Genomic DNA, 13896 nt, shown 5'->3' with positions numbered 1-13896 from the left:
ATTTAAAAGAATAAAATAACAATTATGGTATAGAGGAAGGGAATAGTGGTGTAAGAGTCTGGTACTGCACGAAAATCCTTCCTTTATGTAGAAACTAGAACAATGTGGCATTGTGTGTGTGGGGAGGGTGGGGACGGGGAGCCGCAGGGCTCTGCTGACACCTGCACCCAGAGCTGCAGGGGAAGCTGCCCCATCGTAACTCACAAATACAGCCTGAAACGCAAGAGCCTGAGCCTGAGGTTGTTTTACAGCCACACCGGGCAAGTTCCAGTCAGACAAAAGCCCTTCTGCTGTAATCACTGAAAGAAAGTGGATTTCCTGTCCATCTGCCTAGAAGAGCTGTGTGGATCCAGTGTGCTGAGTGCAGTCACTAATGCAGTCATGCGTCTTGAAGGGGCTGTGCACTTTCCTCAAGGGAAGGGAATTACCCAAAATATGAGATAGTGGCTGATGAAACTTAATATGAGCACTGCTAGAGGTGGGGGAACAAAATGGGGTAATTGAAAAATTGTGTGTTCTGTAAAATGCCCTGATTTGTTGTGTGTGCTTGTTTCCTTGTGTAGGAAATTCTACAGGAAGTAGGATTTGCGAGCTTTGCTCGTGTAGAGTGTGTCCCAGTCAAAATCTCTGGCTGTGAAATGTTTGCTGAAAGGGCTCTCTTGTTTTCCAGACAGTGTGAACTGGAGGGTTTGGTTCCATATTCACAGCATGCCTATGAAATTTTTTACTGTGAGGGTGGTGAGGCCCTGGCACAGGTTGCCCAGAGAAGCTGGGGATGCCCCATCCCTGGAGGAGTTCAAGGCAGCATTGGACTGGCCTTGGGTTATCTTTGGAGTTTAAGTAGCTCCACTGAGTGGAAAAATCATTAGCTTAAAGCTGTAGAATGACATGCAGAAACTGAGGACTAACAACAGAGGACTTACAGGATACAGAACCAGAACAAATCAGGGCCTCTGCTGCATTGGCATCAGGCTGGATGGATAGAGTCCATAAAGTCTCTGACTCTAAGGAAAGCACTTCTCTCCCTCTATTTAGAAGAGGCAGCACAGATATAAAGGGCTACAGCACATATTTTTGTGTTTATACAGATATCCCCACTCCCTGTGGGCTGTTTGCACTGGCAGAAAGTCTCACTGCCCTGCTTGCATGTGCTTCCTGGGGAATTCCTGCCAGACTTCCCTGATGCCATGGGGTGATTGTGTGCTCAGATTATTTATGGAGAATAAGGCATGGAAAACATTGCCAAACATCCCCAGGTATCTTCCCTCCCTTCTGTGAGGAGAATACAGCCTGAAGTGTATTTCTGAGAAAAATAATTGCAGGTCAAAGACTTTGCTCCCAGACGACAGGCCTTCCCTGAAAGATTCTTGGCACCAGAGGTTCAGAGGTCAAATGCTTTGATGTCAGGAGTGAAATGTTCCTTCTCAAAACACTAAAATCTTAGAGTGAGCAGATGGTTTAACGAAGAAACTGCCTAAGCACAAGAAGATCTCACAGGTGACTCATAGCTTATTTCTCAAAATTCAGAGCAAGAACTGTTTAGGAGCTGCAATTATGGGTACAGACCGAGATCCCATTGATTAGTTTTTAAGTGAATTAGGATTCAATGTGCTACCATTGACAGCTTCCTTGAAAGGAAAGATTTATTAGTCTCTCATTTGGGTGAGGAGCTGATTTTGGTTTATGTTAGTAGCCAAGAGCCCAAAAGTTCTCATCTCAAAATAAGCTGCTTCTGCAGGTTGCAAACTTTCTAACCACAGTGGGGAGGAGGTGATGTACAGTGTTAATTGGCTTAAGGGGTTATGAGGATATAAGTAAAAAAGAACTCCTGCTCCATGGTGATTTGTGTTCCAGGAGAAGAGGGTAGGATATCTGAGCACCAGAGTTCTTCACAAAACACAACTTTCTTTAGGCTTTGGCAGGAGCCAAACTACTGAGTTTAGTCAGAAGTCTAATCAGAAAACCAAGGTTTAAGAAGTAGAGTCAGAGACATTTTCTGTTCTTAAAGATACTGTGAACTGTATCTTCTTCTCATCTGTGCATAGGCAATTTTTTTAGCCAATTAGTTTTATGTCACCTGAGTAGTGAGATTATTAGCCTATTTTTAACGTGAGGTTTGTAATACACCAAAACAATGGTGTTCTGTCATTGTCCACCTCAGCTTATCACTGCTGAAGGAGCTGGGATCCAACCATAACTCCCTGTCTGTACCCCCTTCCATTTAAACATCTACCATGCACACACAAGTGTCCCAGGAGGAAGCTGAGGGTAGCTTTTCCTTACCATAAAGATCTGAAGAGTCAGGGGTAGGTCTAGCTCATGCATGCATACTCCTAAATATTATAACTCCTAAATATTATAACTGATTATATGTAATTATTATATTCACAGGATTTACATCCATGCTGTGATTGCAACAGTTTGTGGACAGGCCCTGTGTGAGACATCACTGCTGCTGTTTTCGTAGCTTTTTCATTCAGGAGCAGAGCAGTGTTGGCATTTTGTTTTGGGTAACTGTTGTTTTTGGATAAAGTGGGTAAGAGCAAGTAGCGCAGTAGGGGAAACCAGACAGTAACCTAATTCACTTCCTCAGTGCTTCTCAAGCTGCTCAAGTTTCTTTATTTTTAAATAATTTCTGTTTAAAAATAATTGTTCTTTTAAATTGGTTTTGCACAAATATATACTCTAAACTGTTGATTTTTCCATCTGTCAATCAGAGTTTAGAAATGTTAAGAAGGAATGTAATGTATGTTTTTTCTTAGTAGAGACAATAATCAGCTCTTTGAAAAGAATACAGCACCTCTGTTAAAAAAAGTCTTGATATTTATCTATTTTGAGACCTTTTACAAGTGGAATTACCACTAATAGCTTTATAAACATATAATCCAGATATACAAATTCATACCCAGCATATCTACAGTTCACTTGCACCCACAATAGCAGTGCATCAGAGGAAGGTGAAAGGAAGGCAGAGTGCTCTAGCTGCAAATAGTGGTTACCTTTGAAATATTTAAACCAAAGTTTCAGTGTTCTCCATAGTCATAATGTGGTATGCTAGAGTAAAATTCTGCTTAAAATGTGGCATTAGTACATGAAACAAAAAAATACAAGAAATGGGAGCAGGCACTATGCTTTTCTAAATCATCATAATTTGATACTCTACAAGTTTCGGTTGAAAGTGGGGATAACTTCAAGTGGCAGCGTTCTTAAGACTTCTGGTGGTGCTGTGGCAGTTTATTGGAAAACTTGAAAACAAAATAGTGATATTTTAGCTGTTGTGTTGAGAGTTTAATCTCTGCTGTGCCTGCTGGGACATTTGGTAATGACTGCTTTGAAAAAATATTTGAAACTGAGATCTAGCAATTTAATTTCAGGATTTACAATAAGCTTGGAAGAAATCTCCCTCTGCAAATTGCTGCCATCAACAAGGCACCCACCTTCTTGGGCTGTCAGTGTGAAAGCCATCTCTTCTGAAACTGGTGAGCAGACTTCTGTGTATGTGTATTTTTAGTCTCACATTTTATTTTGTAATCTTATTGCCTAGTCATAGAGGTGTTCGACTCATTTTGCAAGAAAAATCAGTGACTATCAAAGTATTTATTTCTCTCAAAGTAGGGCACAAGGAATGTGTGCATTGTCAAGTCCAAATGCAGACTGAATAGGTGTGACCAGGGAAAGGCTGGATGAGGATGCAGCTGCATTATCACTTGCTGACTAACAGTCTATATTTTCTGAATGTTTGGGAATTTCAACAATGTTACTCCTGTTTTATATTCAGTGTTTGTTGTTTTTTTCTGTAGACACATCTGTGGTAGTAAGAGAGCTCGAGAGACAAAAATCAAAATCATGCTGTCCTTTGGCTTTTTCCCCCCTGTGCTCTTTAATTGCCTCTGTAACCTCAAGCATCATGCACCTTTTAGAGTATGGGCTACAGGATTTGCAGGCAGGGTGAGCTCGTTGTGTAGCTGATTCTAAGCAGTTGCATCCACATTCCAGTCGATGACTTTCTCCATCTCCTCTCCCATTGCTGCAAGGGCTACTCAGAGCTGGGGGAGGTGGCAGAGTCCACATCTTCTGTGTCGTGTTCATGTGGGGGCACTGCTTGCCCACCTTTAACACGTTTCCACTTCATTCTTCTGTTTTGAAACCACACTTTGACCTGGGTGATAAAAACAAAACAATTACTTGTTGCCTCAACCTGAGCTGTATAAGCAGAGCTGTGCATATATGTGTGTATCAATAGACAGGTGATTTGTGGAATTCTAGAAGAAAAGGTGAACAGAGCCTCACAAGTTTGATGAAGCCATCTCTCTAACACAGACTGGAACAATTCCTTCTAGAACGCTCTACACAGATGTTCCTCTGAAATCCTCAAAGGTAGTACAAGTGCTTTGCCTAGAATCTGTCATCATGTTAAATAAACAAGTCAACACGATGAGCACAGTGCCTCTCATGTATTTTTAATATCTAGGCCATCCAATCTAATGCTTCAGGAATTTTAATTTGCCTCACATAATTATGCAATTCTTCTGCTGCCCACTTAGCCTTGATAAGGAAACTTGGACTGAGATGACAATGAGAGAACAGAAATACCTTTCTCCACAAAACTCTGTATATTTGTCTTTCTTTATCACCTCAAAATACCACCTGACCCAGGAAGAATGCATGTATCAAACATGTCATTCTAATAATTAGTCACAGTCTAAGGTGATATCCACATTCCATATGTAAGCCTTGATATATCAATATGCACCAATGAATGGTGGTTAACAAGAACTCAGTAGAGACCAGCTATTACCAAGGCAATCTTTAGTTTAGAGAAACATAATTAAATTTATTAACTACTTACAGAAATGTGTAACAAAGGTGTTGGAAAGAATGTGGAGGCTTTGTTTGAAAATACCTCTGTGTCACTGGAGAAGCAGACCCTCGAGTAACATCATTTTTAGCATTAGAGAGAAGTTGTGGGGGAGGAAGAAGGATCTGGGGAGACAAGGGTTTGGAAAGTACTTGTCTTTCGGTGAGATCCAGGTTCACAGCTATCTCGTATCTCCTGAGCCTTGTCAAGTAGTTATGGTGGGCAAATTCAGCTTCCAGCTCCCGTAGCTGCTCCTTAGTGAAAGCTGTCCTTTCCTTCCGTGATTTGCTGCTGGTTTCTGCCTTATTGCTTGAGTTCTGGTTTTCTAAGAGGCAAACACACTTGTGTAATTTGTGGTTATGCTGATGTGTTGTGAACATGTGCAGTTGCAGAGGTCTGATAAACAACCCCTTGAAGTGCTCAGTGGAAGTTTTAAAATGTTTGCTTTATGCCCCCTCGAGCTCAGCGTGACTTATTGGTGTGACCAGCCTTGGTTTTGAGGGGACAGAGGTGGGACAGCTCACTCAGGATGGGGAGTGTTCTCAGAACTGCCTGGGTCTGCACAGTCACAGAACAGTAGCTGTGCGAAAGAAGCTCTCATTCCTTGCTGTCATTGCATCAAAATAGTTTCCTTCCCCACATTTTTACTTTTACTCGCTATATATGTATTTTCACCCTCCCCTGATCCAAGGCAGCCAAAAACAAGCAACATGTTAGGAGTGTATGGTGCCCAGCTTTGGTGCAGGACACAAGAACAAGTCACTCAGGGAGCAGCACCCTCAGCTGTGGTGTATGGCCTGGAAATACTGGGGATGTGGGGTGGTAAAACAAGCAAAAGCAGAGAAACAGTGGTTTTTGCAGTGGCCTGGAACTATCTTGAACACTCCAGTTTTCTAACTTTTTCTGATCCTTGCTAAATGAAAGCTCCAAGCAGATCTGGTATCTGTGTACCTGACTGGCCCATGTATCATCCTTGTCATTGTGCTGTCCTGAAAAACCTGTTTGCTATTTGTGTACATTTCTGCAATGTGGTCAAGAGCTGTATTTCAAAGCCAAATTTCAAGCCATAGCCAAAGTGATTCTGTACCAATTATGATAAAAAGCAAGCACCAACTGACTTTACCTGAGACTGTGGCAACCTTTTATTCACTTTTTTTGATCCTTTCTCTTTCTACTTTTTCCTTTTCCTTTCTTTTTATTTTTTTCTCTGTGCTTTCAAAGTTGGTGCTCAGAGAATCTCAATGCAATGCAAGGAAAAATGCATTTCTTTCAGTGAGCAAAGCCCAAATTGCCAGTCTTTCAGGGAGTCAGTTTTGCAAGTTCCTTGACTCTCTCCTCCTGCTCCTCTTGCTAGATTCCCTAAACTAAACATGCTAGTAGGGGTTTTGTTATGCTGTTAATGACTTAATTTTTGTGTGTAACCAGTATGCAACGGAGTTCTGTGTGTCCTAGCATAATATTTCTACATAGCAATGATAAGCAAAATAGTAACAGTGTGAGCATGATGTGCAGCTTCATCTTCTAGGTGTCCTTTTGGCTGCCAAAGTAGTAAAACTGGAGAAATCTGGGAGGTGTGACTGTAAGCTTTGTGACTGATCTGACCTTATCTCTGTCCATCAGAAATGGAGAAATCAAACAGAGCTTTTGTTACTCGTAATGCACGCAGGGACCGGTGTGTCACCTGCTGCAGCTGGGCTGCTTTCCATTCCAAGGGAATTAGTCTGGTTTGTTCCATACTGGTTTTGCTGCTTCAGAAATCCACAAATAAAGTTGGGGAATGTACAGGAACAAAACTCCAGAAGTGTCTCCCCATGTTCTTGCCTACAGTTTAGCAATCCCCTTTGTTCTCATCCCTTACCTCACAAATCCTCTCTTACAGGTTTCCCAGAGGCTCACAAGTGTGACTTTTGAGGGAGCAGTAGGGAAGCAGGATTTGAAGTATGGATCTCTTGCTGGGAACTTCTCCACCAGCTTCTGGGAGCCTTGAACTCAGGGGCTTCCCCTGGGGTCTCTGCTCCCCTCACAGACACGTGGAGGGCTGAAGCAGCTCCCCAATACCATCAGCACATGGCAGAAACTAAAGACAAGCAGCTAATTCCAAGTGGATGTACCTGTGAGTTCATCAGAGCCCTGTGGGAAGGACACCCTCTCCAAGGGGCAGTTTCACCAGTCTGCATCTCCAAAAGACAATGTGAATAGTTTTAAATGGATATTTTTGGGAACAGAATAGGATGTGTATCTTGGAATCTCTCATCCACACTGTGTGCCACAGGGTATTGTCAAGAGATGTAATCCTTACTCATGGCTTGAGGTCTTGAGATATTCCAGAAGTGGAAATGTGGCCTGGCTGCTTCAGTTTTGACAGTAGAATGTGAGAAATGACAAATGTGTGAAAGGACAAATCATCTTGGGCAGGTTTTTCCTACTGTACTGCCAGTTTAAAAGAAGAGAGGAGAGGAAGGGAAGTTTAGGGAAGTTCAGGGAAGACAAAAGGGAAGGGAAGGGAAGGGAAGGGAAGGGAAGGGAAGGGAAGGGAAGGGAAGGGAAGGGAAAAAGATGCTGCTTAGGAAGCAGAGGCAGATGTGTCTCTCCTATGGATTGTGCATCCTTCCAGGATTCCAACCAGCTTCAGTGCTGGGTTGAATTTAACAGCTGCCTCTCCCAAGGGTTGCAATGGTCACTAGAAGGCGGAACCTCAGACCTTTCAGGGATGTCATTGCTTACAGCTCCCTGAAAGGAAAAGTGTAGGGGACAGCAGCAAGTGTGAAAAGAAAATATGAAGAGTGCTGGTAAGTGAGAATAAAGGAACTTTTTCCTTCTACTTAAACCAGGGAGATGTGCTTTGGAATCAGTCTCTTTAAGAATAAAGATATCCCTCTAATCTGAGTAAACTGAAATCTGCTGTTTATCTGTGACTAACTGATGCTTTCATGAACACATTGTTCACCTTTTAAATTATTACTTTTTTAAACCTTCTTTGCATTTGGGAAAATTTTGACTCAACATGTGTTTTCAGTATAAATGAACTTAAACTCTACAAATGTCTGCAAAACCCAGAAATTAATCAATTAATATTTTTATCCCTGCATTCTCTGCCTGTCAAATGGGGCTACTGGAAAATATTCTCCACTTGGTAGCAGTGCTGTGGGAAAATGCACACTGTAGGTTGTAAATTAATGCTGTGGCATTTGAATGCATATAAGCATCTTAAATTTTAATGGCTTCCTTAAGAGAAAGAAATTTTATGCATATTTCACATATTTGGATCTGAGACATCAGCAAGTTAGAGTTTGCAAAACTATGAAATTATTGGTTTTTACACTGTAGAAAGAATGTGTTTTGCTAGCTGGGATGACACCATGAAAACGATGTCCGTTTTCTGCACTGTTGGACGTTGTACTGATGGGCAAACTTTTAGTACCTCCTGTTTTGAGGTCAAAATATTTAACATTTAGTGAGGCCAAATAGAATGTATACTTAAAGGAAGACTTTTCCTCTTGTACTTCTTACCATAAACCAAGATGTCAAAATCCTAGCATGGCATTTCCAGCTACCACAGGCAGCTCAAGGTGAGGGATCTTTGCTCTTTGCCACTCTCTTTTGCTCAGACAAATGGCAGGTATGGGTTTATAACTCCACATCCTAGGACTTTCAGTTCTGTGTGTACCTGCCATGTGATTGCTGTTCAGTTACAGCAAATGTGCATTGTGCTGGTGAGTAAAATGCCTGCTTCAGTACACAAGATCTGCAGGAGTGAAGTACAAAGACCAGAACAAGAACAAGACAGTTTGTTACAGTGCTGTTACTGTCTAAAGTTTCCCCAGTCAAGTATTATGAAATGTTCTGCTCATCAGCTTTCTCTCCTAATTCCCAGTCTCACCAGGTGTTCTCATTCCATCTCCTGCACTCTACCACAACCCTGATTTCATATCACCTACCTGAGCTTTCCTTTTTCCTTTTGGATGGCTTTTTCCCAGTGTCATTTGTAGGATTTGCTGGTGCCTCATCATCTTCATCCACACCCACTGCTGCACTCACTAGGCTTGGGCTGCTGCCCTCTGACTCCCCAGAAGCCAAGGCCAGTCCTGGGTTTATTCCTCTTCTGGCCTCAGTGGCTGCCAGGTGCCAGTCAGGGTGCTGGAAAGAGGGGTGCTGCTCCACAAGTGCCCGCTCCTCACGTGGGAAGCTGTGGGGAGCTGTCACCAGGCAGGAGGCTGAGAAATCAGAGTAAGCAGCAAAATCTGGTTTTTGCTGGAAGGAGAATGGTGCTGCTGGGTAGTGGCTGAGCCCTGGAGCTGTGGTCAGATCCGTGTGGGAGCTCCTCATGCAGCCCCAGAGCGGGGTGGGAGGCTGTGGGCTGCGCATGCAGCTGCTGCTGCTGGGATCCATCTGCTTCCAGTCCTGTCCACACCTCAGCGCTCGTGGCTGGTGACAGCTCAGCCTTCAAAAGCAGAAGAGAAGCAGGGGGAAACTCTTCCAAATTTTACAGGATAGATCTCCTCCCTAAACAACAGTTTGCTTGTGGGTTTTATGCTGTTGCAGGTAACTCTTCTAAATGTCTTCATTGCCCTGACTGGGGCAACCAGATTTCTGCAGGGATTGCCATGAGCAGCTTCCTTGTGAAGTGCTGGGCATGAGTGAAACACTTTTTAAATACTGTGCTGGGGAGACAGTGACAAGTTTGTGAAGTGAAATGTGAGCGAGGGGAGGGAGGGGTTAACACACATACCCTCAGCCCCTCCAACCAAAGCAAAGCAGGCAGCTATTAATCATCTGAAACCTTATATGCACATCTAATGGGATTTGCAGATGGAGCCTTTTAAAGAAATAATGTCTGTATTTTTTTTTAAGGGAAAGAGCAGCACACAAAAAAGTCTTTAATGTTTCCTTGTAACACTATGAAGTTATTTTTATTGCACTGTTAACAAAATTCTCCATCTTGGGTTTAGAAAAAGCCCTAAAAGAGAATTCAACAGACACCAAATTTCAAGAACTGAAGTGGGATATAGAAGTAAGAAAGGACTTCGCAGATTATATATAATTTAAGGCCCAATCCTAAGGTTAAAAAGAATTATTAAACCTGGCTTGTACACACATGCAAGGCTTTGAGTGATGTTTGTTTGTTTTGTTAGATTTGTAACACATGTATTTGCTATGAGTTGGAGTTTGCTGCCAGTGGCAGTTACTCTTTCCGTATTCTACTTTCTAGGGAATTTTTAATACACCCTCCTGCAAGGAAATCTCCTGATTTTATGCCAATGAAAGACATGTTTTTCATCTTTTGTTGAGCATTTTATAGTTTTTCCTAACAGAAAGCAGATTTCTAGACCCTAGAGCCCTCTCAGCTGAAAACACATTAACTGGGAATCTGTTCTCAATCCCTTTTTCACAGAAGTATGGCAGCTGAGAATGCCCCAAACCCTGCTATGCCAAGGTTACTGCAACTCCTCTCAAGGTTGTTCTCCATATTTTTAATGACAATTTATGTATGAATTTCCAGCATCTGCTTGCAGCCATCTCAAATACTTGTTTCCCCAGGCCTTGCTCCATGTTGTGTGAGCCTCTTTCCCTTCTCCCACCACTGGTGCTGGGTTTTGTGTTCTCTCAGGAACACAGAGATCTAACAGACATGGAGTCTTCATTCTTCACAGGAGATGAAATTATGTTATTTTGGGTTTTGTAGAAGTCAGAATTGTAAAATGTCATGGAATCTGGGTGGGCTGGGGAACGTGTTTATCCTGTTATACTGTTGGTTCTTAGAACTTGGCCTTTTCCAGGAAATCAAGTAATTTTAGTTCAGATCGTTGTGAACAAGGACATCAAATTCCTTTCTATCGCACAAATCTTAATTTTCATGCAAAATACTCAATATCTGATACCTAATTCATTCTCTAGGAAGAACCTACCTAAATATTTAAATCTGTTGCTGTGTTCCTTTAAATAATAAATATTTAAAAGTACTTCCTACTCACTGGCAGAAGGAAGACCCCCAGACTGCTCTTTTTTTGAAAGGTCAGGTTATGATCAATTTGTGAATGCTGCAAATGTTTCAGGCACTGCCAGAATTTAGGTCAGAGTCCAGAACTTTCTGCTAATGCAGAATATTTAATTTATATTCTGTGTGTGTGTGTTGTCACATATATAACACTTCACTTCCATGGGTTACTCGGAGTTTGCATGAATTCAGACTAATTCTGTTTTTCAGTCCTGCCTTCAGTCTAGAAAAAGATCTCTGTAATTAGGCAAACATTTGTCCTTGCAGGGATAGAGGGAGAGGAGGATTGTCCCTTAGTCTCACATCGGCCAGGACCAGCTTTAGGCCTCCACCCAGGACCCCTGTGAGGTCTGAGCAGGGCCCAGCCGAATTCCTGCACATCACTTTGCGTTCCCATTTAAACTGCTCGGACTCTGATTTCCTGACGGGGCTCTCCCTGTTATTCTTCCAGCTTCAGATGTGGGAAAAGGAGGTGGCTCAGCCTTGCCCAACGTGGGAACCCTCGGGCCCTGGGGCTGCAGCACCCCCGGCAGCTGCTGCTGTCACTCGGCCCCTCAGCGGGGGCCGCGGCACCGCTGCATCTTCCTGACACTTCATTCCCGAAACAACAACAATCATCCCCTCTTGCCAAACCCCATTTGTTGGCTGAGGCAGCCACCTTTAACCTTCGTAAAGTCAACATCTCTTCAGTCAGGCACTGAAGAATGGATGGGAAAAAAAATAGCTCGGATGGAGATGGGTTTTTGTGAGGAACGCTCCCGTAAAAAGCTGAAGGTTGGGAGTGGAGATTTGGCTTTGAGCTTTTTATCAGTCCATTCTGTGATTTCCCCAGGTAAGGAGCAGACCCAGCAGGAGGAGGGCAGGAGAGCTGGAGAAGCAGTCTCAAGGGCAGACACAGCAAGCACCTGTGAAGGAGAGGAGAAGGGGGCTACAGCAGCTGTGAGAGATGGGAAGGAAATGATGCCATGAAGATTTTTGCCTTTTCTTTTATACCCCAGTTATACCTTTTTACAACTTCTGTACTCCTAGTGCTTTTTGCCTACATTCTTGGACTTGTTTGTCAAGCTAAGAGACTAAACATTTTAGAAGCTTTGTAGCTAGGGATCAGTGTGCCCCAGAGCCCAAGGTCCTCTCCAGAACACATTCTGTAAACCAAGATAGAACCATCCAGGAGAAGGCTCCTTGGGGAGGGGGGGCTCACTTGAACCTTTCATTGGGGAATCTTTGATAGATCTGCTAATTAGTAAAGCCTATAATGTTATACCCAATGTTGGGGTGGGAGAGAGACACACACTCTGGGGTGGGGTGCATCTCGATGCATATGACCTGGACGTGTGCACCTAAGGATCCTTAAAATAAATACCAAGGTAAAATCCCTTTTCCCCTTCTAACCGTGTGTGACTCTTGATTTTAAGACCAGGAAAAGGCATCAGAAATACCAAGCCCAAAGATGGGCTCTGTGTATCTATCAGTCATTTCAATAAAATGTCATTTCAGCCTTTCTGAAAGAATAAAATAATAGAAGAAGTGTAAAGCTCAGACTAATAGAGGCAGTGTACCTAGAAGGGAAAAATGATCTCCTACCAATGAGAGTTAAAGAGCCATGTGATTGAAGAGCTCTATTAAAAGACATTAGATATTGGAGAAAATGTCATGAAATATTAACTTGCATTTTGATGTAATGACATATGACAAATTAGTCGAGTTTAAAAGGCCTGTATTTGCAGGAATTCAGTATTAGAGTTTTGATAATTTGAATGAGGAGATTTAGATAAAGTCTGCATTCCTTCTCAAAAAAAAAAAAAATTAAACCCCAGCTATTATATAACAGTAATATCACAGTTGTATGATATCTTTATCTCTCTTTCTAGGAACAAGTTTTCAGTCAATTTGTAGGGAGTTTTCAAGCATAAATTATATGTAACACCAGCGAAACAGTGTTTAAGAGAAGGTGCCAAACAACCAGCTCCTCAATCTGAAGTAGTATAATGAAGTTGAGTGAGTAAATGATGCTTTTAGCTCCAAAGAATTCTACCTAAAATGTGCTACACTTACTGAGATGGAGTGTCTGCCTTGCTCTACAGACGGGGAGCTGGCATCACCCCCACAAGTGTTTCTAATTTAATGATAATATTTCCCTTAGCACTAAGTCAATATTTCCGGTATTAATTAAATTTGATGGCTTCACAGTAGTGAAAAAAAAAAAAAAGAAATCCTGCTTCAGGTGGAGGAAACATCAAGAAGTGTAAGAGACACTTAGATGATAATATATCTTAGAACAGAGAGCATTAGGAGATAAAGCAGAAGAAAGAGGGGCCAGCTTTAAGTTTGCAGAAATACTAAAAGGAAAAAACACTAGCTGGGAGCTGCTGCAATGTTGCACAATGTTTTGTTCCTAAAAATTGACATGAAACCCCAAAAAAAAAAAAAAAAAGAAAGAAAGATGGTGCTGCTGTCATTGAAAATGGGGAATTAGACACAATAAATTCTAGGATGGGTCGAAGCATACATACCTTGAATCTGTTTCCACTTAATTGGGATTTTTTAATGCAATTTGTTTAACACATTCTCTTTTGGTTTCTATCTACTATTAAGAAGTGGGTATGAATGAAAATAGAGAAATGTTTATAATATTGACTGAAATGTAGCAATTAGAGGAAGCAAAGTATGCTCAGTTTTTTCAGCAGCTGTATGCTAAGGGAGCAAAGATCTTGGCTTGCAAGTCTAGACACAACTTCTGTATTCCTTGCTTGTCTCTCCTCTTGCAGTACTTTTTGTGGATTTGAGGCCCAGTACCATGTGAAGATGAGGAATATCCTTCCCTTGAAAGGTCATAAAAGCAAATACTGTCTCAGCTACAACATTAATCCTTAAGACAGGAAAAACCATTTGCCAAAATCTTTGATAAATCATCTTTTTTTTAACGACTCCTGTTTTTATGTTGTGCATGCTCTTGTAGCCATTTCGTGAAGAGCTGAATGTCCTGAACAAGGTCCAAGGCAGCAGAAACTTTCTATTAAACCAAGAATATTTTGAAAGATCA

At 42.0% G+C, this 13896-nt stretch overlaps 1 protein-coding gene across 1 annotated transcript; it reads right to left on the bottom strand.

The window, feature by feature from the left end:
- Positions 1 to 3931: 3931 nt before the first annotated feature.
- On the bottom strand, positions 3932 to 9448 carry MEOX1 (mesenchyme homeobox 1). The gene is made up of 3 exons (XM_042028021.1): positions 8797 to 9448; positions 5011 to 5183; positions 3932 to 4159 (listed from the first exon to the last, which is right to left on the bottom strand). Exons 1-3 carry the CDS (start codon positions 9245 to 9247, stop codon positions 4037 to 4039), a joined length of 747 nt encoding a protein of 248 aa, XP_041883955.1. The 5' UTR covers positions 9248 to 9448; the 3' UTR covers positions 3932 to 4036.
- Positions 9449 to 13896: the final 4448 nt, after the last annotated feature.

Source organism: Corvus kubaryi, unplaced genomic scaffold (assembly GCF_017639235.1).
Source record: "Corvus kubaryi isolate FWS band 111438036 unplaced genomic scaffold, C.kubaryi_AGA036_p1.0 37301, whole genome shotgun sequence".
NCBI lineage: Eukaryota > Metazoa > Chordata > Aves > Passeriformes > Corvidae > Corvus > Corvus kubaryi.
This window is presented reverse-complemented; position numbering and strand designations above follow the sequence as displayed.

Coding starts and splice junctions, on each gene's coding strand:
- MEOX1 (XM_042028021.1), bottom strand. CDS start 9,247: ATGGATCCCAGCAGCAGCAGCTGCATGCGCAGCCCACAGCCTCCCACC. Junction 5,184..8,796: donor AAGGAAAAAGGAAAGCTCAG/GTAGGTGATATG, acceptor TTTGCCTCTTAG/AAAACCAGAACTCAAGCAAT. Junction 4,160..5,010: donor TGGATCTCACCGAAAGACAA/GTACTTTCCAAA, acceptor TTTATCACCCAG/GTCAAAGTGTGGTTTCAAAA.